The sequence below is a fragment of the Podarcis tiliguerta genome, assembly GCF_965153285.1.
Source record: "Podarcis tiliguerta genome assembly, chromosome: 3".
NCBI lineage: Eukaryota > Metazoa > Chordata > Lepidosauria > Squamata > Lacertidae > Podarcis > Podarcis tiliguerta.
The window spans coordinates 26,712,818-26,739,825 of NC_139536.1; the positions used below are offsets into that span (position 1 = coordinate 26,712,818).

Genomic DNA, 27,008 nt, shown 5'->3' on the forward strand with positions numbered 1-27,008 from the left:
TACTGTGAAGTCACTTAATCTGGCAACATGCTAAACTCTTTTGCTGCAGTCTCCAATACTAATCTTATTAAATCTGATCTGATGGCTACAACTGACAAACATTCTGTCAAGTCACCCCCACCCAAGAAAATAAACTTGGAAAAGTACAAGATCTCTTCAGTCTTGATGTATTCTGACTATTTAAACACTTTACATTCGTATTAGCCATAGTAATGAATTAATCAGCCATGTCACTTTGTGCCACAAATTGGACAATTCATAATTGGAGAGAGAGTTTGCAACAATGCGCACATGGATCAATTTAACGTCATAGAATCAAAGAATGAGGGTGGCATCAAACAAAGTATTTCTGCTAGTGCAAGGAATGCTAGATTTTTGGTTGTGCAATGGAATTTCCCTCTGGCTCCTCCTCCCATTCGCTCTCTAAATCTGTTCTGTTCCCCAACCCTCCAGAGCAGATTGGGGAGGGCACATGGGATAGGTGAGAGGGCAGAGGGGGCATTCTGTTGTGCAGAAGGAAATCCTTGTGATAATGGAACTTCTTCACTGGATACAGTCCTGAGAGCCTGTTTTCAGTATGAAACGAGAAATGGTTAATACAGATTGACATAGAATATAACCATTTTGATTTTGTGCTTGCGACAAGCATGACCGTGCAACCTGCTGTTCCTTCTGCCACTTGTAACCTCAGTACATATTGAGGCATTTGTTGGGTCTCACGAAGTAAATGCGTAGAAGAGACTGTACCCAGTCACAGCGGGTTATGTTGCTGAGTCTTCCATTAAACCAACCAGCAGCTGGATAGAATATTGTTACAGCAGAATATAATGTATTTAGTGCCTTCTTACCTGATTAAAAAAACAACTCTCTAACTTTCTTAAAGCAGCATTGTAATGCTCACATTGCATTTTGATTTTCCCCCTCTTTATGTTGGTTGATCATATTTGTTCTGGAAGCAAACTTAATGCACGCTTTCTTTGGTGGTTGTTTTTCTTCTTCTAATAGGAGTATTTAGTCTTGGAGTTCCTGTGGATGCTCTCTTCTTCATTGGCAACCAGTTGGTGGCTACTAGTCATACAGGAAAAGTTGGAGTATGGAATGCCGTGACTCAACACTGGCAGGTATGTTAAACAGAAATGCTTAATATGACATGTTTTATGATACTGTAAAAACAACATAAATTCTGAGGGTGCTAGTTTGTAAACTTTATTATTACCTATTCTTAAGGATTCTTTTTTATTATCCTTCGTTACAATTTATTATTGCATTTACTTGTAAGTCAGACTACATCAAAGACAAACAAGTTGCATGTTAATCTTGAGGACCCTCAAAAGCTCTCGAACTGATTGCACTGCACATCATGCCTCAAAGATATCTATTTTATATTTCTATTCTCAAATGCCCTGTGATTTTTATATATTATGCATTCTGACAATGAGAATAGAGATTCTTGGATTCCAGACAAGACTGAGGGAAGAGCTGGGCATTCATGCAGGAAACAAACCTTGTAACACAGCCAGATGAATGTTTCTGTGGCACAATGTAAAGACACTGTAATGAAATCCAAGAGGCTGCCTTGCAAATCTCGAGAGGCAGAAGTGACCTAAGGCTGACTCCCGTGGCTGCCACAGTACTGGTTGAATAAATCCTGATTTTACCCATAAGTGACAGTCATGCCAATGACTAACACTGCAAGAATGCAAAAAGCCAAGTGATATAACATAATAATCTTGTTACGTATTGAAAACTGACCTAGTGCATTTGAATCTAACACAAACAGCTAAAACCGCTTTAAAAGTTCTGTCAGTACCTGCTTAAAAACTCTCGAGTCTCTGCCTAATCTGCAAGAAGGTGATCTATGTTTTAGGTGTTACTTTAGGAGTTAATAGGCACTGCTTTATAGCTGTACTTATCACACATGTCCTCTTCACATTATGTACACCCCTCCTTGGAAGCTTGCTGAAGTTGTGTGAATATTTTTCTGGTAAGAAATGGTGTGTCTTTGTCTCTTGCGAATGTAATGGCATAGTGGGAATGAATAGAGCTGTTGGGTTACATTTGTAGATCTTATTGCCCTTGCTGTGCAATGGAGGGCAAAGCAGTCTTTGACGTAACCTGGTCCAGATTTTTTGGGCCATTATATGTAAGGCAGCACCCTCATGGCTCTGGAGACCGACTGGCTTCTTATCCAAGGATAACCTCCCCCTGGATTCATGTGGTCAGCTTCCACCCCCTCAAACTGTATAAACAAGGCAGACTGGGCAAGGGTTAAGAGGGCAAGGAGTGAGATGGACATCCAAAGGCATCTTGCCTATGTTCTCGGGGCTCAATAAGTGACTTGTATGTTGCTATGTTATGCATTGTGGGATCTCTGGATATTATAGAAAAACTTAATATAGTTTGGATTTTCTTTTTTTAATCATTACAAGCTGCTAAACAAATACAGTGGGTTGCACCCAAACTCCTTGTGCTAGAGCACTCATCTAAAGGGAGTTCCCTGTGCCCTCCTTCCCACCGTGCCTCCTCCATCCTCTGAAAAACCTCTTCTTGGGGGGCTGAGATGGGAACTGAAATGGAAATGAGAACTAGAGAAAATGGCAGAGGCTCAGCATGCATGAGCTGTGACAGGCTGACAGGCTCTCAAGTTGCTTTTGTTTTACCATTAATACGGTTGCAGTTTACTTGAATCATAGAATCATAGAGTTGGAAGAGACCACAAGGGCCATCGAGTCCAACCCCCTGCCAAGCAGGAAACACCATCAGAGCACTCCTGACATATGGTTGTCAAGCCTCTGCTTAAAGACCTCCAAAGAAGGAGACTCCACCACACTCCTTGGCAGCAAATTCCACTGTCGAACAGCTCTTACTGTCAGGAAGTTCTTCCTAATGTTTAGGTGGAATCTTCTTTCTTGTAGTTTGGATCCATTGCTCCGTGTCCGCTTCTCTGGAGCAGCAGAAAACAACCTTTCTCCCTCCTCTTGTTAAGAATGAGTTCTGTTTCTTAAAACTGCTACCCGCTTTCTTTAGATTTGTCTATCAAGTGTTCCATCTAATGGGCGCAGGACATGTATGCTCCTCCCCAAATGTGGGCAGCATTTTGAAACACAGAGATGGAAGATAGTTTGCCTTTTCTTAAGAAAGGCATTTTAACTTGGAACAGCAAGAGAAATCTGGATGGAACTGATAACAGACTTGCTGATCATTATTGCTCTTGAGCAGATCAGTTACTTGCTAAACAACGCTGTGAATTGCACTTTCTGGAATTGCTATTTGGTGGGAACATTTGAAGGCAAGAGTGGACTTGCAGGTTATTTGGAAGCTGGTTCCTGAAAACTGTCTTCACTTTACATGTTTGATTATTCAGTCAGAAGGGGAACATTCTCAAAGAAGTATCAACAAAATACTATTTTTGTTTTAATTTTCATGGGCTGTAATGCTCTTGAGAAACAAGCTTCCTATGGTTACAACATCTGAAAAATAGTTAGAGAAGCTACTTTCAAGATGTGGCAATGAGGTTCTTTCACAGATTCATAAACTTTTAGGAAGTTGCCTTATATTATGTAAATTTTAACATTCTTTCAATAGCTCCAATTAAACTCTAATAAAATTATATTCACTTTTAAAAAGGAAAATTGTAGTACACTGGCAGACGGTATAGGTCCATATTGCATTGGCTCTAGTGAAATACTGAATACATTCTGATGGGGAAAAATGCAATTTTAAATACTGTACATTACTTGCATTTTATTTATCTTAGGTTCAAGATGTTGTTCCCATCACCAGTTATGATACTGCTGGGTCATTCTTACTGCTGGGCTGCAACAATGGCTCCATATATTACATTGGTAAGACTATGAAATTTCTCCCATTCAAAATTAGCAACATTTATGATCTGAATTTCTTTTATTTGCTACCTTAAGATGACCATTATACCTACTGTTCAGTCCCCCAATATATTTTGATGATGGGTAATTTATAAATAGGTGAATAAATGTGTGTTTTTAAATTTTTATTTTACAGATATGCAGAAATTTCCACTACGAATGAAGGATAATGATCTTCTGGTGACAGAACTTTACCATGACCCTTCCAATGATGCCATAACAGCACTTAGTGTTTACCTCACACCCAAAACAAGTGTGTACCATCTTCACCTTTAATACCCTTTAATTATAAATGTTTGATACTGTATGGGAGCATTATTATGACCTTCTCAATGCATCCTTTTGTAAGAAATTTAATTTAATGTTCCATTTTAAATTTGTCCTATTGCAAGGCAACATACCAAATGATATGTTCAACCGGAAGATGTTTGTGGATTTTGGTATTTTTTATTTATATGTTAAAGTACACGAAATTCAGAGGCATAATTTTTTCCTTTGTCCGTATATAGATGACACGTGAGCACATTATGCTCATTCAAACATAAGTTTGTGCAGCTAGAAATCTCACACCTGCCATTTCCTAGTGCAGTCATGGCCATACCTTGTGAAGAGAGCCCAAGTATTGTGTTTCTGAATGGCATAAATGATACATCAGTTGCTGAATTATTTAACAGTATTTCTTTATAGGTGAAGCACATTATCCAATTTATCATTGAAACCAAGCAGCCAGACTTTTAGGGCCCCTGTCATTCCTATTTAAAAATGGTTGTCTTCTACAGTGCAGTTTTGAAATAATATTTTTTGCAGGGTGAGTATTGGGGAAGTGGAGGCTTCCTTGGTGCCACTGTCAAGCATTGCCTAAGAATATCTTCGTCGTGAGAATGTGGGGGAAAAAATTTATGCACCATGCAGCATGTTCATTAGAAATCAGGATTGCATGCCTGTCCTTTCTCAGTTTACACTTGATAAAAACCCAGGTTTATTGCTGTGCGTAATTTGTTTAAACCGTTCTAGGACTAGAGGTGTCATATTCTGGAAGATGGCTTAGTAATGCAATAAGGTTGTTTGCTGCACAATTCCAAGCTTTTCTTTCAATTTTCATTTTTTGTTCATACCTTGCCAACACTGCTTGCCAACTTTCATGATGTCTTGGGGATGGGGGGAAAGAAATTTGCAGTTATTAATGCTGAGTTGTTACAGAATAGTAAGAGGCAAATATTAGCATGTAAATGGGGCACATCTCTAAAAAAGTATTGAAGCTGTGTACAAGCCTCTCATTGGTTTATGCAGCATTCCTAGGCAGCTTCGAGCCCCTATTCCATCTTGGAAGCAAGTGCAGTTTTGTATTGGCGTTTTGTTTTCCGTAGGTGTAAGTGGTAATTGGATTGAGATTGCATACGGCACAAGTTCAGGAGCAGTGCGTGTGATTGTGCAACACCCAGAAACGGTTGGATCAGGCCCTCAACTCTTTCAGACTTTCACAGTTCATCGAAGCCCTGTTACAAAGATCATGCTCTCGGAGAAACATTTGGTGTCAGGTAATCGTGTTGGAAGAAATGGGATCTCCTGCCATTTCCTATTTAATTTGTATTCATTTCTTTATACTTCTGAAGCTGGAAAAAGAGTGGATAAAAGCCACTTCCCCACTTGCACCTCCTGTTCATACTGAGTTTCTGGTGTGAAAGCCCAGTGAGAGTAAGAGGTCATGAGTGCAATTTATAGAAGAAAGTAAAGGTTGCAATGGTGATAAGGTGAGGCAAGGCTCAAACGCAAATATCCATAGCTGGATGGGAGTTGGCAGTCACTGGGCAATATATCCTTTACTTCACAGACTCCTCCCGGGGCTTCTGTGTGTATGAGAGAGAGAGTGTGAGTGTGTGTTTCTGAGAGAGTTGAGGGGTATGGTGCACTATTAGCACACAGTGATGCACTGTAGCTTCATCTTAGTGTGCTTGGTGCTTCCTGCAAGACTTAAGCAGACTATGCCTAAAGGAATTAAAAAATTGTCCAGTAGCACCCTAGAGACAAACTACCGTGTTTTTCGCACCATAGGGCGCACCGGACCATAGGGCGCACCCAGTTTTTAGGGGGGGAAATCAAGAAAAAAAATATTTCCCCCCTAGCCCCAAAGAGCAGCGTATAGGCTGCGCACAACCTCTCCCTGCCGGAGGGGTTGCGCGTGGCTATGGAGGAAGCCAAGGCAGAGAGCAGGATGGATCCCGCTCGCTGTTTTGGCTTCCTCTTTAGCCCAGCGCAGCCTCTCCTTGCCAGGAGACGCTGCGCAGGGCTAAAGAATCCATAGCCCCGTGCAGCCTCTCCTTGCCGGAGGGGTTGCGCGCGGCTATGGAGGAAGCCAAGGCAGAGAGCGGGATGGATCCCGCTCTCTGTTTTGGCTTCCCATTTAGCCCCGTGCAGCCTCTCCCTCCCGGGAGAGGCTGCGTGGGGCTAAAGAATCCATAGCCCCGTGCAGCCTCTCCTTGCCGGAGGGGTTGCGCGCAGCTATGGAGGAAGCCAAGGCAGAGAGCGGGATGGATCCCGCTCGCTGTTTTGGCTTCCTCTTTAGCCCAGCGCAACCTCTCCTTGCCAGGAGACGCTGCGCAGGGCTTTCCTGGCTTTACTGGGAGGTGGGGGGATTCCCTCACCTCTCCCAAAAGCCCGCAGAAGCCGCGCAACCCCTTTAAAGAGATCGCGGCTTCTCCTGGTTTTCCTGGGAAGTGGGGGAATTCCCCCACCTCCCGCAAAACCGGCAGAAGCCGCGCACACTTTAAAAGGGCTGCACGGCTTCTCTTGGCTTTCCTGGGAGGTAGGGGAATTCCCTCACCTCTCGCAAAAGCCCGCTTTAGCCCCGCGCGCGCTCTCCCAACTGGAGAGGTGACGCGCAGCTATAGAGGCTCCTGCCATAGCCGCGTGTCACCTCTCCAGCCGGGAGAGGGTCGCGGGGCTATAGCGTCTTCGCTCCATAGGACGCACACACATTTCCGCTTCGTTTTTGAAGGGGAAAAAGTGCGTCCTATAGAGCGAAAAATACGGTAAGTTTGTTCTGGATAGAAGCTGAAGAAGTGTGCATGCACACAAAAGCTTTTACCCGAACAAACTTAGTTGGTCTCTAAGGTGCAACTAGACAGTTTTTTAATTTTTTAATTTATTTCGACTGCGTCAGACCAACACGGCTACCTACCTGAATCTATGCCTACAGAACAAAGGGACCCACAAGCACCCCCAGTTCAGACATTTGGAAGGCACTCAAAATACAAACCAATTCTTACAAAGTTTCATTGAGGCTACAGGAATGGAGATTTAGTAACACAAAAGTATTGTGAGGTTTTGACTTTGGTTGAGGTTTAGAATGATAGCTGTATCTTTTTGTGAACCGTTTTTCTTGTACTTTTTCTAGTTTGTGCAGATAACAATCATGTTCGGACCTGGACAGTGACACGTTTCAGAGGAATGATTTCAACACAGCCAGGATCGACTCCCTTGGCATCATTCAAAATTTTGTCCTTGGAAGAGACCGAGAGCCATGGCAGTTACTCTTCTGGAAATGATATAGGTAGATAAAGCATTCTGAGTAGAGCAGCCGGGAAGCTAATCTGTTCTTTGAGACTCTGAATGGAACATTTCTATCTTGCGGTGTTCAAGAGAGAAGAGGATATGGGAAATGACAAGAGGAGGGGATATGTGAAATGGCCTGTAGTGGAAGAAGTAGCTGCCTTGGGCTAGATGGCAGAAAGGTGGTCCAGGGATTCACTTCTCAGTCATTGAATAATTTATATAGCACTTGATTGTTTTTTTTAAAAAAAGCCTCCTAAGCAATTTACAAAAGTATAAACTAAAACATTAAAGTTTCAGATTAAAAATAGTTAAAAACGGGTATTTAAAAGCATTCAAAAGATAATTAAAATCAGCAGTAGCTAAAGAGAGAGAAAGCATATATAAATTCTACATGGCTGGATAGGCCCCCTAAACAAAAATGTTTTAAGCATGCACTAAAAAAGAATATGAAGCAAGGAGTTGGGATTTCCAAAGTGTAGATTCTGCCACACCAAAATTTCAGTTTCTTAAAAGTGCAGAAGGGGTATTACGTGGCACTTGTGACAGTGAGAGTTCTGCAAACAAACAATTGAGAGGGTATCTAGGGGGTAAGCTGGACCCAAGCAGTTAAGGGCAAATGGCCAACCAGTACAGATCTCCGAACAGTTAATGCATTTGCACCTTTACCGACTCTGTAGTTTTGTGATATTACTCAGGGTAATATGAAATAAAAAATGAAATTAAGATTATAAAGTGGGGGAGGGACTACAAGTTTCTTTCTTTCTTTCTCAGCCCCATGATCCTCCCTTGGCAAACATGTTTCTGAGTATACAGCTCATGCAGAGAGAAAATGACTAGTAACTGGTGACTACTAACAATAGTTTAATCCATAAAAAACAGGGTGGTGATTTCGAGACTTCCTTAAGGGGAAAGGAACAGTATTGAGACTGTATGAACAGTATTGAGTGAGGGATTGTTACGGGCCACATTGCGGTAGTGATATAGGTGCATTGTTAAACATTTTGGACAGCTTTTTGAAAACTTTCACAGAAAACTTGGAAACTAGTAGATAGAATTCAATGGGTGTTTATCTAATATTTACTGTGGTGCTGTGGGTTAAACCACAGAGCCTAGGACTTGCTGATCAGAAGGTCTGCAGTTCGAATCCCTGCAACGGGGTGAGCTCCCATTGCTCGGTTCCTGCTCCTGCCAACCTAGCAGTTCGAAAGCACGTCAGAGTGCAAGTAGATAAATAGGTACCGCTCTGGTGGGAAGGTAAACGGCGTTTCCGTGCCCTTCTCTGGTTTGCCAGAAGCGGCTTAGTCATGCTGGCCACATGATCTGGAAGCTGTACGCCGGCTCCCTCGGCCAGTAAAGCAAGATGAGCGCCGCAACCCCAAAGTCGGCCACGACTGGACCTAATGGTTAGGGTTCCCTTTACCTTTACCTATATATATTTCAAAAATGTTCAAGGGCCTTGAATTGAGGGGGAGAAATCATCTTTGCTTTCCAATTACAGGACCATTTGGTGAGCGTGATGACCAACAGGTGTTTATCCAAAAAGTTGTTCCTATCACTAACAAACTATTTGTGAGGCTCTCTTCTACTGGAAAAAGGTAAGCAACAAAATTATTGTGCAGCTGGGTATTAAAGTGAAGGTCAAGATTAATTGTAAATTTGTAGACTAGTAATTAACAAGAAGTTCTGTTTGTTTTTACTGTGTTAAGATTTGCTCAAGAAGTTTTACTGTGGTAAGATTATGTCAAGAATTTTAACTGCAATGATTATAAAATCCCAATGTTTACAAAATGGTGTGAGCTACTGTACCACCTAAGAGCATAATAATTCTGTTCATTATTAATGTTCCAAACAAATTAGCTTTTTTAGGATTCTCTGGTTAAGTTTCCACGATTAGCTCTGGCACAACAATCAGTGTTAGATTGTCAAAATAGCTTTGGCTGACACTAAACTACCATGACTTTTGTCTCTAACTCGGATTAATGTATGATAAAAGATATCTCTGCATCCATGAGATTTCCACTGATGACATGTGGGAGTTTGAAAGGAGGGCTTCTTTGTTAGGGTGCCAGTGTTGTTTTTCTCACATCAGGCCAGGTGATTAGTGCAAATGTTCATCTCCCTGTTAGTTCCACATAGACAATGGCAGAAGTACAGTCAACTAATTTGCTTTGTATCCCACTCTTCTCAAATTTTGCTTCCATTATCTCTTTCCACTTTGTGGGCAACATACATTATACTTCCTCCACTGCTGCCTCACATTTTCTTGACGCAGGGGATACTGAAAGAAAATGAAAAGGCCAGCAGAACTGTTGTACCCAAGACCGAACGCATAATGGAGTCACAGAATACCTTCATGTTTGTGCCATGATGACTCTCTGGTAATCCTGTTGGCTGGGAGGGAAGGCAGGTTACATTCTGCACATCGTGTTTGAAATTATCACTAGAATAATTGTTCTACGCCAGGTGTGGAAATTTATAGTTCAGTGGCCTCTGGAGAGCTACAACTCCCATCAGCCCCAGCAAACATGGGCCATGGCCAGGTATGATGGGAGTTCAGCAACATCTGGAAGGCTAATAATAATAATAATTAATAATAATTGTATCATTTACTGTGAGTGGCTAACAGAATATATAAAACATAATAAAATACCAAATATTAAAAACTTCCGTAAACAGGGCTGCTTTCAGGTGTCTTCTAAAAGCCAGATAGTTGTTTATTTCCTTGACATCTGAAGGGATGGTGGTCCACAGGGAGGGCGCCATTACCGAGAAGGCCCTCTGCCTGGTTCCCTGTAACTTTGCCAAACATTCCCTACACCTGTTCTACACTCTCAGCAAAGATAGCATTTGAGAATATGAGTCCATAATTGGGGGGCTTAGTGCTGTGCTGCTTTCGGGCAAACAGTGGCAGGAATGAAATACAGTATAAAAATTCCTGCCCTAACAAAAGCTGTTCGAACTCTTCTCTCCCCTCCCCCCTTCAAATGGTAAAGATAATGTCCACAAAATGCATGCACCAGTTTCTCTCCACAAGGTCAAGACCAGCCCTGTATGAAAGCAAGTTTGTGTCACTTTAATACTGTGTCACAAGGATTAGGACTCAAAGCTGTTTATTGCCTCTGGATCCTGCATATCATTTGCTGAATGTCGTCTTTATTCTGCGTCTATTTTTCAGCTATTAGATCCTTGGCAATGAGCAGAAAAAATGAGTGGGTGTCATGGTATCCTACTTTTGCAGCAGAGGGCTATGATTCTGCATGTCCAACCTATCTCTAAAATGAATTTACTCAGTTACAGGAATATTTCAAGAACTAAACATTGATAAGTATTTGAAAATCTGGGTACAAGGATATAGAAGGACAAAGAATCAATTTGGGTCTTGGCTTTACTCATAATAGTAAAATTTGTATTTTACAACCATAGTTTACCTGCAGGCAGGTTTGCATTTAACTTCCACTTTTTTAATGGGCATTTAATTATATCCCTTATTTTAGAGCTCTCTTCTGTTCCTCCCATATGCTAGTGTGTATTGCTACCTTTCATAAAATAATATGATATGTTGCTTGGCCATTTAAAAGTAAATGAAATCCAAAGACGTGGAAACAGCAGCTAAAGTGTTTTTGAAAGCCCTGGATACTAGTTAAAGGAAATAGCACTGTTCTAAAATTGAAACTGCTAGTACAACCAAGGCCACTAATAGTGATTCACCGACACACAGTATCTTTAACACATGGCCTATCGTTTCTTATTGCTTAATCTTGTAATGAATAAAACTCTTTAAGGGAATCAATCTTCTTTGCATCAAAGTTCATTACGTACAATCATAAGCAACTGTTAGAGAAATTAATCAAGAGTACATTTTCTGTGCACCTAGATTATCCCTTTGACAGCTTGTTTGTTTTTAAGCAAATAGCATTAGAAGCCTGTAATATGGTTGGAGGCCAAATTATCATCCCAATAAATGTTATAAATCACTATGATTTAATGTTCTGTTCTTGCACAGGAAGAAACTGCCACACGTTTATTAAAATTGGTGTTGTACTAGGGTAAATCTTAACATAATAACTCAAAGCTTGTTCAACTTTGACCTCTTTCTGTTCTCCTCCTTCTCTTTTGATTACTGGAGGCATACTCTAATCAACCTATGCCTTCTACGTGTTAATTAAACCTGCATTCATGTATACCCATTTTATCTCAGAAATAATTGTGTTGGTTATTGCTTCCCATGGCAGCAGTTTGCATTGGGTGCATTCAGATGTTCCAGATTTTCTTTTGCATTTGCTCTTGAGCTGCTTTGGGAACATCCCCTCTGCCATCTTCGCTAAAAAGAGACGGGTTCTCAATTACAAAGCAGACGTTGTAGTCACAGGTTTCTCTTGGAATTACTTAGGCAGAATTTTCAAAAAAGCATATGCCAGTTTATAGAACATTTCATAGAACAAATGCTTCCAGGAGAACCTTGTGACTACCACTGAATTTCCCACGAAATTTGGGGAGGAATTGTGGCCCTCTTGATTCGGCATAATACGCAAGTTAACAATTTGTGATTTACCACTAGCAAGGCACTGCAAGGATTCTGACTCTTGGCAGTTACATAGCTATTTATGGGATGGAAACAGTTGAGTTTTTATTCCACATCAGTATGGAGCAAAGCATTTTCTAGAACATTCTTTAACATATGCATGATGATATTATGGTATAGTATGGCCACAGTCTATAAACCTACAAGCACATCAGTGCCAGTTGCTGGCCTTGGCAGACCACATCTCATGAGCGCCCTGAGGTTCTTCCCCCTTCCATAACTGTCACAGGGCTGCATTGCTGATTTTTAGCTTGCATGTCAGATTGGATATTTGGATAACTGAAAGGCAGAGAATATCTGTGGTGTGTTATGTAGTAACAGAGTCCTATTTTTAGTGCACTCTTTAAATAAATTTTATAAGATACTGCTGTCTTGGTGTTTAAGGATTTCTTCGTCAGGTAATAACACTTCTGTTACAATTTTTGTTTTACTAGTAATCTCTAAGCTTTTACCTAAAAATGAAAATGGCCCTTGTTTTTGCAGATTGGTTGACTTAATGTGCCCTTGTGCAATTTCTAATGCAGGATATGTGAAATTCAGGCTGTTGACTGTACTACCATTTCATCCTTCACTGTACGAGAATGTGAGGGATCCAGTCGGATGGGCTCCAGACCCCGGCGCTACCTTTTCACGGGGCACGTGAATGGCAGTATTCAGATGTGGGACCTCACCACTGCTATGGATATGGTTAATAAGAGCGAAGAAAAAGGTATCTGCCTTGATATAGTCAGATGTGCAGTAATCCAATTTTTCTATTAATGAAAGAAGCCAGATTTAGTTGTTATCCAGTAGGATGTTGTATTCTTCCTATACTGCAGTTCCAACCTACTGCTTAAAGCGAGAGGTAGGAAGAAGGTAGATTGAGGATTTATTGGTAGATCTCCGAGTGAATTGCACTAGATCAGCAAGGCTGGATAGGAACAGCATGCTAAAAAATGGCAGGGTTCTACTTCAGTATTTGGCTCAAACGAGACAGGGTGCTGATCTGGATGGGCTATGCAGTGTGGGCAGAGTATGGCCGTTTAAATGCATGTGTCTGGTCTCTGTTTTTTCTCTTAAAAGATGTGGGTGGTCCTACAGAAGAAGAACTGCTTAAGCTTCTGGATCAGTGTGACCTGAGCACATCTCGCTGTGCGACTCCCAATATCAGCCCAGCCACTTCAGTGATGCAGCAAAGCCGTCTGCGCGAATCCAGCTCCAGGTATGTCCTTGCCACATGTGCCTGTTTGTACTGGCTGGTAAATTGTAATCCGAATCATTTCATTCAGTACTTTAAACATTTTGAGACTTGGATTTTTTTGGACATAGTGGTTCCCTGTTAGAACTGCATGTTACAGAAAATGATAGCCAACATGAGCCATACTCAAATTCATTGATTTTTACTGGATCTACTCTTCAGTGTGACTAATGTAGATATCAGCCAGAGAAGTCTCCTTCGGTACAGTCAGCTGCCAACAGTCAAAAGGTTACAAGTTTAATTTTTGTTAAATATGCAAAATAAGTGCCTCCCAGAAAGATCAGATACTTTCCCCCATTAACATTTAATTTCCACTATCTTTATGTGGAATAGCTCTGGTAACATCACAAGCAACAGCACCATAGATGCTCGAAAAGGAGAATACCTTGTTTCTAGCTTGTGGTATCTGTTCAGTGTGACTGTGTTCATTAAGACTGGTGCTCTTACTCATGCATATAAAATATTTTCAGCCTCCAGTTGCAACACCGTGAAATGATCCACGAAACCACTACATATGGTTCCATACGGCCATATAGGGAGAGCCCTTTATTAGCCAGGGCACGACGGACAGAGAGTTTTCACAGCTACAGAGAGATCCAGGCTTTTAATTTGAACAAAACTATGGTAGACAGAGGTATTCTTCAGAATGGCAACCAGAGTCCTGTACAGACAGAAGTGAAGAGGACAGGTGAAAACATAACTGACAAAAGGGCTTCAATAGCAGCACTTGAGATCAGAGCTACCAGAGCAGCAGATGGGGCAACTGATGGTCAGAAAGGGCCCGAAAATGTATTGGAGTTGAAGAAACGAGGAACTGATGAAGAAAACGAAGCCAAAGCAGACAATAAAAAGAAAGGTGGGTTTGAAGGAGGAGGATTCCTGGGGAGGAAGAAAGCACCTCATCCGGTGTCTTCACCAAGTATTGTGGAAGGAGGGTCTGAAACATCTGGGGCAGCTTCGCCGTCACCTACAAAGACAGCAGTTTCCCCACGGCATAAGAAAAGTGACTCTAACTGCCAGGATTATACCTTGTAAAAATGCTGAAGGATATTTATATCCAAAATATATATCAAAGGTTTTAAACACTAAACTGGATAATATGTTTACATTTATGTGTCTGTGGGCATCTGTAAGTCTGTGTCTTTCAAGATGTTCTTGAAGTAGAATAAAGCAGGATAGGGAACACATCATTCTACACAAAGGACTTGGCTTCACAGCACAACCAACAGAAGCATTTTTAAAGTATTCTAAATTGATGTTGACTTCATATAACGATGAATATGGAGTCCATTTCTGGTACAGACTTTGATTTCAAGCTTTCTTTAATGGAGGCTGGCATGCACTACCATTTTTGTTGTAAGGGGAGCATTTTCTAATGTCTGTAACTCTGATTCCCATTTGTGGCTCTGCACATGCTAAATATTTAATGTATGTTGCCTACTTATTGGTCTTCAGTGAGTTCAGTCTCTCTTCATGCTTCTGTGGTTCCATATTGGGAATAATAATGGAAAGAGGGTGGCATGGCCACTTCACCTTACGTTTGCCTTTTTTGTTGTTGAGTCACCATATTTTTTACTAGTATTAATAAACTTTGTATACATCACCTGGTGCAATTTGTTAACTTAATCATACTGCAATTCTAAACATCTTGTTACTGATTTGAATGCTATAAAATATTATTTTGCATATATTTGTCTTTAATATTAAAGTATAAAGAATTTAATAGTTGTGTATTATTTTACTTATCACAAAAACCACTTATTGCTTACAAGACTGGCAACACCTCCTGGAAAGCATTAACAGTTGAGATAAGCAACAAATACTAGCAATAAGAGAGATTAAGATTCAGGCCATATTAAACTTGTGATCTGACTCTGCAGCTTTAAGACACTGCATAGCATTACCCCCTCCCCCACCCCTGTATAGGGTAGCTTTGAATACCAAAAGAAAAGCATTGGTGAGCTTTTACCATCTTCCAGCTTGAGCCAAACAATGAATCTAAAAGACGTAGCTGTCTTTAAAATCAATTTTGAACATTGGTATATTGTATATCTCTCTGTTTCTGTAAGGTTTTTACATTCCTTTTTCTTCCTGTGCCATGCACACACATAGTAGGCCTGGAACAATTCAGATCTGTGTATACATTCCTTCTTTTCAGTAAAGCATAATCCCATACATTCTAGAAGAAGAGTCAAAACAATGGATAGACACAATCAGAAACACCCCCACCATAGCATACCCATTCCTCCAAAACAAACAAAGGAAAATCCCCACACCACTAAACAGGATCACACAGGAAGGGGGGGGGGGGAGTAGGCAAATTTTCCCCAACTACATCTCCACTAAGCCCACAGCCCATCGCACAGCCCAAAACTTCTGAATAAAAAAATGGCAAGCCAAAGGCCAACACCACCTAACAGACTTCTACAAAATTAACATGCCAATATCAATACAAGACAAACTAGGGGACACCCAAATACCCTGGCTAACAGAACACCAACTACATGCCTTCTTAAATAATCCCGCAGTTAAAGCAGCCACTAGACCCGTAATCACCTTCAGAATCCTCCTGACATACAAGGGACATGACAAGGGATGGTATCCACATTATACAAAATACTGCTCCAGAATCCCACAAATCTCAATGCACATGCATTATTTTTGGGGCTGATGGGAGTTGGGAGCCCAAGACATTTGTAGGCACTAGCGGTAAATGCTAGATAATTTCTTCTGTAGCAAAAAGCCAAAATTCCTAGGGAAGTAATACTGGCATTTTCTAACTTTTGTTCAATAGTTAATTTATAGCAATATTCTGGACAAAAGTGCTTAGAAAGTCCAGCTGGTGGTCTGTCCAAAGTAATCCTAAACTACTCATAGAAGCAATAAATAGGTCCATAGGCCAAGATGAGTCAAAGACACCCAATGAAAAATATTGTTTAAAACCATTTATTAATTGGGACATTATGAAATGTACTACATTTCTGTATGTAATAATTAAAAATACTTAGTTTTAGCTTGCATTTCTGTGTAAAAAAAGATACACGACAGATTTTAAAGTAACTTAATATTTTGTCCTTTGCTCCGCAAGTATATTGGCAGAAAAGAAAATATCTGCTATTTCAACAGGTAACATTAAACACAGAAAAAGAGTATCCAGCTCTAAATACACAATGAAATTACATTTCATAAACCATCTAACCAGAGTATAAATTTTGGTGGGCCCAGTCCTTTGGGACTTTATGGTTTGAAGTGCACTTGGACTGAGTTCAAATGTGATTCCCTTTTTCTTATCAACAGACAAAACTGCAAAGGTTTTATTGTCAGTAGCACATACACAACAGTTTGCTACTAGAAATAATGTTCTACTCTTGTTCTTCCCAAGCCAAATCTTCAATTTTGGTGTAGGGTTGAAATGTTTATGCCCTTGCCACAGAAGACATATCTGCACATGTGATAAGTGTAGCACTGAAACCTGCCTTACTGCTTCTGGGAATGGATTTGTTATTATCAGTGGCATGATAGTAGCACCTTGCATCCAGCCCACAAAACTAGGTACATAACACCTTTGTTTCAACCTGTGCCTAACAAAACAGTGATAAGATGACCACCTGCTACAGACAACGGCTAAAGTTAGCTATTGACACAGAACATACATAACAAAGAAAATTGATGCAAAGTGATGTAGCTTATACCTAAACTACTAACTTCCTAGATCAGTTCTTTGGAACAATTTAGGCTACAATCCTATATATACTTTTCTGGGGGTAAATCCCAAAGAATTCAGTAGGACTCAGTGCTAGGTACGGAACTGACCTACAAATAATTGTAATTTCAGTCTACAATGCAGGGCAATCAGAAATATTTCAACACATAGCTAGGGAAACAAACCACTGCAGAATAAGAACTATAATGAAAAAATTGCTAGGACAGTAGTGGAAAATTTATATATTTTAAGGGAGATGCAAGAAATCTGTATGGTATGTAATAGGATTCGTAGTGAGCCAAGATTCCACTGTACAAGTGAGTCAAACTAAACTGTCATTTCAGTAATCATTTTTTTTAGAAAGAACGTACAGCTGTATAAATATCAAACTCTCTACTTCCCTGACCATGTACTTTGGAACATCCTAGGACCAAACCGAAGTGGTGTATGAGAACTATGGTGCTAATGGATGATGCAGACAAGGGAGGTCAAGACCTATCTCTCCTGTTGGTGTGCCAAAAGTGGTAGGGTGAAGAAAATGGTTGTATCAGGACAAGTTCACACAATCCCAAACTCTCATGTTTGGGATGAAACAACCGCAATTTACTTTTTACTGGTTTCTTTTTGAAACAAAGACATTTTGACTGAAACGTTCAAGGCAAACTTTTATATATGTTGTAGCATAATCAGTGGCTCATTTTTGACAAATGGACCATTTCATCCAACCATGGTTTCCCTTCATACTTTTGTAAGTGGAGCTTAAAATGTTTATAAAGATTTCTGGCTCAGTTGTGCACATTTTAAAAACTTTATAATACATACTTTACTATATAAATAAAATTTACTCCGTAAAATCTTCATTGTAGGGTGAAATCTTACCCTTCTTAGCAATGCATTATCACAAGTATTATATGGTAATACTGATGCTGTTAAAAAAATTTAAAAATCAAGATAATTCATATTGGTAGGCACATTACATCACAATGACTAAACAAGGCAAGTGTGTTCAGAATGGCTTGAAGAAAAAACACCTTCCATATTCTTCTGCTTATGCCATCGTACCAGTGGCAAAACTACTCACAAAGGTGTGTCCGTAAATGTTGTATGTTCTTTTGTGACAGTACTGAAGCCTTTTATAGCGCTCACAAGATCTTCATCATCCACATACTATAAACAAGCAAACAAATAAATAAATTTACTCTTTTTGTTGTTGAAGAGGCTTATGTTCCAAGAACATAATGGTGGAAACTCTTCACCTCCCAACGCCTTTCTATATTAATTCAGGAACGCTGTTGGCATTTTCAACAATTAAGTAGATAATTTAACTCTCTTAATAGGATGTGGCTCAAAATCTAGAAAGAAAGGAATGAACTTGCTTATATTGTTTTCCTCCCATATGGTAAGTTGTCTTTGTAAGCTTTCCATGCACGCCCAACTGTATTAAAATACACTTACCATGTAAGTTGGTCCATTCATTTGTAACATGGGGCCATCAATTGCTGGCATATTAATAGACCAGTGCATGTGGGTAAGTACATTTTAAGGTAATTGGGTTTTCCCAGTGCCCTGTATAAATTAGGATCAAAGGAACCTTAGAGGAACAGACAGCTTTGGAAACAAAGGGTTATCAGCCAGAAGTGGTGGAATGCAGGGATTCATAACTACTAATACAGTGGTACCTCGGGTTACATACGCTTCAGGTTACATGCTCTGCTAACCCAGAAATAGTGATTCAGGTTAAGAACTTTGCTTCAGGATAAGAACAGAAATCGTGCTCCGGCAGCGCGGCGGCAGCAAGAGGCCCCATTAGCTAAAGTGGTGCTTCAGGTTAAGAACAGACCTCCGGAACGAATTAAGTATTTAACCCGAGGTACCACTGTATCTGTAGGGGGGGGGGGGAGAGGGTTTCCTAGCATTCTCTTTCCACTGGGTTTTATGCTGCAATTGCCACTGGCCCCAAAAGCTTATCGGTCTTCCCTTGAAAAGAACTTACCAAACCACTGTCATGGCCATGAATAATGGTATCCCAAACGGTATCTTCTATTAAGGACTTTTTGTCGTAGACGTCAATAAGCTGACTGACACTCCGATGTAGAGAACCTTGGGAATATGTACGCTGCATCTGGCTTTGGCTTGGTACTGGAAAGCCGGAAGTACTTTGATTGCTATGCATACTCAAAGGAGACACTGGTGCTGGAATTTTTGTATCTGCTAATCCCTAGAAGCATGGAAGGAGAGGAGACAAAATAAATAAAATGTTGTCTTTTACCAAACCATGTATCACCATACTGTGGCTTCCACTACAAAATGACCCCCTGGTTTCCATCAGCTGTCCTTAGCTGATGACCAGATGAGAGTTAATTTCACAATGCTGCAGGAGCCCATCTTCACAGCAGAGTTTATGACCAATAACAGAACACCATTAAACACACATGGCAAGGATCATTAGCACTCTCTTCAGCTATTGTTCCCTGTGGAAACCATCGCCTTCTGCAATGCAGTTTCACAAGGTGATCTCCTGCTAAGCATGCAATACATGCATGTCACCGGCACAATTCCCATTTCACTCCAACAACAGCCTTTTGCTGAGCAGTGCCTGCAAGGTGAGCAGGGCCATTGGTTCACTAATGAATGACTGCTGCGGGGTTTAAGCTTGTAGATCAGTAGGGTCTCTAAAGATTCTGCTAATATGGGTTATGCCTAGCTTTGTACATTCTCTGCTTTCAGAGTTTGGTCACATAGCTCTCCCAGTGACCTGCCCTGTAAAAAAAAAACCCACAGACACAAGCAGGCACTGCAATCACAGCAAACCCAAGAGATGAGGAAGCAATGCCACATAGTTTATCACATAAAACACCAAACTGTTGCAATTGCACTTTACAGGAAGAAATGGACAGACTCTCAGACAATGCAAAGGTTTGAAACATGCCTGCAAGCCTGGGTATGGCTTGCTCTTCTAGAAGATGTTGGGATTAAATAAGGATTTACTGAATGAAAATGCAGCTCTTCTGGGTTTGACTCTAACACACTACTCACTTGCCCACATTCATGCCCAGGAGATCAAAGGAGCTTCTGGAAACCACAGAAGGGGATAGCGCTCTAGGATTTGGGTCCTGTTTATAGGCTTCCTATAGGCATTTAGTTGGCCATCCTTGAGACTAGATGGGCCATTGCCCTGATCCAGCAGGCTCTGACGCTCTTAATATGGATATTATGGTTATGGATTGAGACTGTCTGTAAATGCTCAGCTTTTCAACCCCCCTGGGTTCCCAAGTGTGGCTTATCCCAAGTTTGTGATTTAATGGAAATTAGCTCTCTTATGTTCCTAAAAAAAACCAAACAAACCTGTTGCATCAGCCCAATTTCAATTTTCTTAAAGAAACCAATTAGTTCTGCCTGAGCCCATGTACCCCAGTTCTACACCTGCTCCATTACCTGGACAATGAAACACAATACAAGAGCATGCTCAGCACCATCCCCCTTTCCGCTATAAAGTTAAGTGTCATGCAAAAAGACTTTCATGCCAACACTCAAGAAAATTGCCAGCGCTTGGTCACCCAGGCCGGACCGGCACTAATCACTACCTCAGCGTGCATTGTGTAGCTTTTGAGAGTGACGCTGCTTGATGACTCAGACGTATCGGCAACCGTCTCAAACTGAGATTAAAAAGGGAAGAAATGTATTAATGGCATTTCTAAATGACCTGGGTGCTGTGACAAATGCTCCACGGGAAGGTTAGCTTGCAATGAATGTCTGCACTGCGCGGGCCACGGCGCCAGCAAGGAGGAAGCCCGTGAAACTCCGGTGCCATCAAGCAAAGCGATGTTGATCTGTAGCAGCTGAGGAATTGCCCCATTATACGGAGTCAGAAAAATGGGAAGGTATTTGCAGTGAAGGCTTATGGCAACTGAAAGCCAATTTGTTGCTCTCGGAGGCAAGTTTTGCTAGCATTTGTATGGGACTGCAGTGGCTGAGTGTTCCAGATTCAAGCCAGTAATTGAGTTAGGTGTAAAAAACTGCACTTACAATTATCTGCACCTTATGCCGGGTGACCTTGAAAGCGATAATAAAACAGAGCGACTCCCTCAATCTAATACAGTGGTGGGGGTGGGGGATGGAGAAAGAAGACATTGCCTAGCAGTTTAGAAATATATCTTTCTCAGTGTTTATGCAGACATATGCATCGCAAAGGCTTACCTTATCTGAGCTCTGTGATACTTGTGAAGACGAGATGACAGGGACTTGTAAAGAAGTAGCAAGAGGAGGCTGATGGCAGGGATTATCAGTGAAAGAGGGTTTCTGCATTTTTTTTTTGAAACATCATAGGTGCAGGAAATAAAGGAGGAGAGGCAAGGCAGCAGAGAAGACAAGGAGTTAAAACAGAGGAGATGGGGGAAAGAGCAGCAGTTCAGACAGTTAACCTTCCAAAGGCGAAGGGGAAGGAAAACTAGAAAAGAGAGTGAATGGAAATGCGGCTTTTTTACATGTAAACCTCTCCCTGCTGTTGACACACTCAGAGCAGAAACAAGGTTGTCTTGTCTGTGCTTTTAGTTTCCCTTTGAGGTCAGAGGTAGCTGGCAAATCTCGATGGGCAAGCTTGCTTTAATTTATATTATATTAATTAAATTTATCAAATAAACAAAATACCCCATAATGGTAACATATAATATATAGAACACAATAGCATAAACTTATATACTATGACAATTTCAAGTTCACTGTTTTAAAATGGGTCTCTCTTCATTCTTTCTGCCCCCTTGCTGATGATTCACCCATCGGCCACATGTTTGGTGAGTGTGAGAAGAGACCTCACATATACATCGATAGCCATCTGACTGCCCCAGGTGCCTCCCTTGAGTGTAGGAGGGATACATGTGTATGCCAGTCCACCTGTAAGGCCCTTTCTCAATGTATGGGCAGCAGGAGGCATGGCCAGCATGCTTGATGCTTGTGAGCAGGGATAGCCCAGAGCACTGGCAGAGGAAGAGGAGGGGGGGGAGACACAGGCCAGCCCAGCCCCCGCCTGCTCTCCACCCCCCACTGCCAGAGCATGAAGCTCCACCTCTGGCCCAGAGGACCCCCTCCCACCCAGGCCTAGCTCATTTTCAGTAGCTGGATTTGAGCTGCGAGTGGACTGGGGGTTCCTAGATCCCCCCATTTGGGACTGAGAACATAGCAAAGTGTTGGTAATGCCAGCAGCTAACGTTGTAGCTTGGAGGTAGCACAAAGCCTTTGTGTGCAAAAGGTCCCAGGTTCAATCACTGGCATCTCCGCTTATGGAATTGAAAAAACCATGTCTGAAACCCTGGACAGCCAGTGTAGTGGACCCAAAATGGTACCCGACAGATGCTGCTGGACTCCAGTTCCCATTAGCCACACACTGTCTGGCAAGTGACTAGGGATGATGGGAGTTGTAGTCCAATATCATCGAAAGGACATCACATTGGCTACTTCTGCCGCAGGCAGCACTGTGCTAGATGCATCCATGGTCTTACTCAGTATAAGGCAGATTCCTTTGCCCTTAACAAGGTTAAGTGGGATCAAAGGAAGGCAAGGATCCTGGGTATTTTGAAGAGGAGACCACACAGTGGTAGAGCACATCCTTTGCATGCAGAAAGCCTTAGGTTCAATCCCCAGCATCTATAATTAGGGCAGGGAAATATCCAGGTCAGAAACCCTGGGCAGCTACTGCTGGTCAACACAAAGTTAGCTTGACCAGTGGTCTGACTTGGAAGAACACAGCTTCAAATGTTCCTAAAGGCCTATCCAGACTATGAGATGTGCCTGGTGCTAGGAGCAGAAGGCAGAACAAAGAATAGGGGAGAAGAGCTTATTAAGCCATTTCATTGAACTTTTTACAGCCTTGTAACAAGGGGGTGCCTGAATTAAGCATTTACAACACTCAGGTTTTTCTCTCCCTATTGTAATACCTACTTTTCACACATTTTGGCTTATTATAATCAAACTGCATCCTCAGTTTTTTTTTTTTTTTTGTTTTTTTTTTTACTGGTGCTCTTGAGCCTTTCTTTCAGCTACAACTGACTATTCCTATAAAAGGCAAACCAGCCTATTTTCAAAGCTCATTTTACTAGTTCAGAAACTCAACTAAAATTGATTAAACAGGCCCTAATTTAGCCTTTACAATCCACCCAGAGTCACCATAGAAATGTTGCTGAGAGCAGCATCCCCCAGCTCCTGAGGGTCATTCCTGAAACACAAACATTTTCCTTTAAGGCCCCCGCTTGGCCCCCTAACTCAGTAATGCTCGAGGAGTAGCCACAGCACTGACAGGTCCTTAAGGAGCCACATAAAAATTAAAATTGTTGACTTGCTGCGCTCTTTTAAGAGGCTTTTAACAAAGGCTTGAGCTGCGAAAATGACAGAAACATTTAAGCATGCTGTGCAGTCTGAAGGGGGTGGGGGGAACACAGCACATGTGGGAGAGGGGGAAATGGCTAGCAATATAATTCTGCAACGATTCCCTTTAGAAAGGCACAAGGCACAGATAAAAGCGGCTGCTTCACTCTTCAAATACTGTACCTTTGCCAAGTTGCACATCCTGAGCGGTAGCAGAGTTATCCTCCACTTAGGTGTCACCTGGCCAAAGCTAAGTATTTTAAAACTCCCTTGGTTGCGTAGAACTGCAGCCAAAAATGACAGCCCCACGTCACGCGCCAAACATTTAGGCACCCTTCCTTGGGCAGTGCATTTCTCCAACAGCTTGTGCTGCTGGTTGCGAAACATGTGACATGAGTACACATGGCGAAACATTATGGGAAGAGGGGAGAGAATACCACAAAGATCTCCTGCTTTTGTCCTCTGCCCCAAATCAAGCAGCAAGCCTTACACATGTGCTTAGTGAATTTGCTTTAACTGTTGAGGACATAGGAAGCTGCCTTAGATGATACCACTGGCCTCTCCAGGTAGCTCAGTCGGTAGAGCATGAGACTCTTAATCTCAGGATTGTGGGTTTGAGCCCCATGTTGGGCAAGTTTCCTGCACTGCAGGGGGTTGGACTAGATGACCCTCGTAGTCCCTTCCAACTCCACAGTCTACGATCCCCCAAATTACTTCACTTATATTAGTTTACATTTGTATGGCTGCCCAAAGGCGTATGTTCTCTAGGTGGAGGGGGAAATTGCGAGAGAATTGCTTAATGTGAACTAGCACACGTAAAGGGGGTGATAGTCCCTGCCAGGGCAGAAGCTGCAGTTTTCCCTTTGGCCAAAAAGCTTCTCCATCTAGATGTGCATGCGTGGGCAGGTGTCTGCATGCGTGCATTAATGCGTGCATGCATGCACACGTGGGGAGCATGCCTGCAAAACAATTCACAGTCCAAGCAGCGTACCATGTGCGTCTCTCCTTGTGAATAGACACTCATCGGCGACATCCTCTTTTGAAGCGGGACTAAAGGAGGCCTTTCCCGTGCATACGGCTGCTTGCTTATTTTCCTCTGCAGGATCAGGGACAGCAGGACTGCTAAAAGGATCAAGCCAAGGATGGCCATTAGGACCACAAACCACAGCTCTGTGTAGAAGGTTGCCTGCTTTGCCTCTGCTTCGTGCTTATCTCCCGGGGTTGTTAACGCAGGGCCTGTGATATCTGGGGAAGGAAGAGGGTGGGCACGCATTATTTCAGAGAGAAAATGTAGTGTGATCTATCTTTGCCCCTTGTTTGATTTTATAAGGTGTTGGAAAGATGCTGGTGGCTGTTTGTCACACTCTGCTCATTTGCAAGCGGCCGCAGGGGCTCAGTATGCCAGGGGGTTGGATCATAAAGCTTAGTGCACTCTGGAGACTATGTTTTAAGCCCTGGCATTGCTGCTTGGGTTGGAAATCACCTCTGCATTGGCACCTACCAGGGAAGAGAAGGGTGTGTGTGTGTGTGTGTGTGTGTGTAAAAGCGAAGGCTGATTCATCAACGTAACCTTGAACAGCTGAAACAATTATCAGGAGGTAGTGTGTGTATGTGTTCACATGAATATATGTTGCAAAAAGCTTTCTTGCACTTGAGCCAAAAACACCACAACAACTGTGTCCATTTAATCCTTGAAGGGGATTTAAAAGAGGGAAGTCTGGTGGGAAATACTTTTTTGAAGGAATAAGTTTTAAACAGGATAGAATAAAGAGTCTCAAAGGGGTCACTGGTCTCTCTAGCAAAGGGTGTGCATTCTTTCTTTTTGAAAAAAAAAATTATAAACCACTTGCTGAAAAAAAAGTTATGCAAGAGGTCTACAGAGTCAATTTTAGATAAAGCATGTCTAAAATAAACAGCACAATCAAAAACAAATATGCATCAAACCATCATTAAAAAACAAGATAAGGTTAACAAAATATTTTAAACAAAGGTAAAAACAGGGGCTTGCTGGAATGGAAAGTTTTCAGCAGAGGCAGGGAATTCCTGAGCACAGGTCCTGCCACTCTAAAAAGGTGACTTTTTGGGATCAGACATTACCTTCTGAAAATAGAAATCATATTCCATCCCCTAGTTTCTTTTGTGGGCAATCAGTTCAAACACTGGAGACATGAAGGAGGTGCCCCTGGACACAAAAGCTTCTAACACCCAGACGAATGGGTATAGGAGCTATCCTGCTAGGTGGTTTCAGTTTTGTTATTACTATTTTTTAATGGGAGAAGTTGCAGTTTCTTTTTCTCCCTGGAAGTACCCTCCCTGAAGAAAAAATAAGCTATGAGTTTTAATTGTTTGTTAGGCAAAAATAATAATTGGGAAAGAAGCAAGCCACCCCAGTGTTCTAACTCCACCACTAATGCCCTGCTCTCATAACTAAAACGTAACTAAATCCCACATGAAGAACAACACTGATTATTTGCCTAACCCTCTCTTCCCCTAAATCACTGTGATTTTGGAGTGGCCTTGGAAAACAACTCACTGTGTCCAGCAAAATGAAAGATTCCTCTGTCTCTCTCCCTATCGAGCTCTGGCCATTTCTCCAGTCAGTTTGGCTTTGTTTCTCAGAAAATAAAAGAGGGGAGGTGGAAAATTTGTGCATTTAACCTTTTGGATAAACCAAGGCTGTAAATCCACTTGGAAGTTTAAGGGGTCCGTCTAATCCACCTTGAAATGCCTTGTTAATGGTGTGATCCCAACCAGGTACACAGAATCATGATCTGAATCACTCCATTATTTGAGATACACACAGAGCCCATGTGCACCGGTAATATTTGACAGCAAATCCGCACGCAATGGCAAGGAGGAGCCTTTGTGAATTTACCGATTCCTGTAGCAGTGTTGTATTTGATCACAGGTGTTACTGCACTTCCTTGGTCAGTGGTACAAGAAACCTGAAAAGAATAGGCTGAAAAACACTGTATGATTAAAACATGCACACTGTATAAACTTCTTATACTGTCGTTTTATTGTTCTGCTTATTTAATTCTCTAAATATGTCTGCTTTAAACCTGAGGCATGGCCTGTCACCAGCACTGATTGACAGAAACCTCCTTTCCCCCTGCTTGTCTGGCTGCTTGCTTGCTTGCTATGCTCATAGTGCAGTGCACCAATTGGAGGTTCATGAGTCCCTCCCCTACAGTCAGGGTGGCCAGCCCAAGACATTTCAGCACAAAATGGCTCCTCCCTCCCCACCAGGGAAGAAGGAGTGAGTGAAGATCTACATCAGGAAGGAGTGGGGAATAAAGTTCTACATTGGGATGTGCTGCCTCTGAGGCAGTTGCCTCATCTTGCCTCATGGATGGGCTGGCCCTGCCATCCCGGGAATCCAGTCAGTCTTTTCCTGCTGGGTGCGGGGCCTTCAGAAAGAGAGGAATAACAGCCCTTCAAACATAGAACTGTCCTCTGCAATGTAGGACGTATGACCAGCCTAAGTGTGGCTATTGATCTATTTCATATACAAAACATAATCATTAGCATCTAAATTCTATGAAAACAGCTTCTCCTGAAAACAGAAAACTCCTTTTATCGTCTCCCTATTAAGTATTTTAATTACTACTGCATGTGGTATGGTTAATGCCTTCCCACTAAGGATATTGCAAGTATTCAGACTTGGGTGTGATTTTCTGTGTCTGCAGAACA

At 41.8% G+C, this 27,008-nt stretch overlaps 2 protein-coding genes across 6 annotated transcripts in view; one reads left to right on the forward strand and one right to left on the reverse strand.

Annotated features, from left to right (window-relative positions):
- Positions 1-14,978, forward strand: part of KCTD3 (potassium channel tetramerization domain containing 3) — a 31,142-nt gene extending 16,164 nt beyond the window's left edge. Inside the window, exons 10-18 of the mRNA XM_083433280.1 lie at positions 1,006-1,121; positions 3,758-3,845; positions 4,021-4,137; positions 5,252-5,422; positions 7,279-7,434; positions 8,935-9,031; positions 12,543-12,727; positions 13,081-13,219; positions 13,726-14,978. Of these exons, the coding sequence (XP_083289406.1) occupies positions 1,006-1,121; positions 3,758-3,845; positions 4,021-4,137; positions 5,252-5,422; positions 7,279-7,434; positions 8,935-9,031; positions 12,543-12,727; positions 13,081-13,219; positions 13,726-14,290 (1,634 nt within the window). The 3' untranslated portion in view covers positions 14,291-14,978. The remainder of the gene's footprint in view (positions 1-1,005; positions 1,122-3,757; positions 3,846-4,020; positions 4,138-5,251; positions 5,423-7,278; positions 7,435-8,934; positions 9,032-12,542; positions 12,728-13,080; positions 13,220-13,725) is intronic.
- A 2,632-nt stretch (positions 14,979-17,610) lies between these two features.
- USH2A (usherin) overlaps positions 17,611-27,008 on the reverse strand; it is a 418,893-nt gene continuing 409,495 nt past the window's right edge. The window contains exons 69-74 of one of the 5 annotated variants that reach the window (XM_083433260.1): positions 26,191-26,274; positions 24,307-24,560; positions 21,156-21,257; positions 20,543-20,614; positions 18,952-19,176; positions 17,611-18,125 (exon numbers count right to left, since the gene is read on the reverse strand). In XM_083433260.1, coding sequence (XP_083289386.1) covers positions 18,036-18,125; positions 18,952-19,176; positions 20,543-20,614; positions 21,156-21,257; positions 24,307-24,560; positions 26,191-26,274 — 827 coding nt within the window. In that variant the 3' untranslated portion in view covers positions 17,611-18,035. Of the gene's footprint in view, positions 18,126-18,951; positions 19,177-20,542; positions 20,615-20,984; positions 21,049-21,155; positions 21,258-24,306; positions 24,561-26,190; positions 26,275-27,008 lie in introns of those variants that run through there. The other 4 variants (XM_083433262.1, XM_083433261.1, XM_083433263.1 and 1 more) reach the window with 4 other exon arrangements.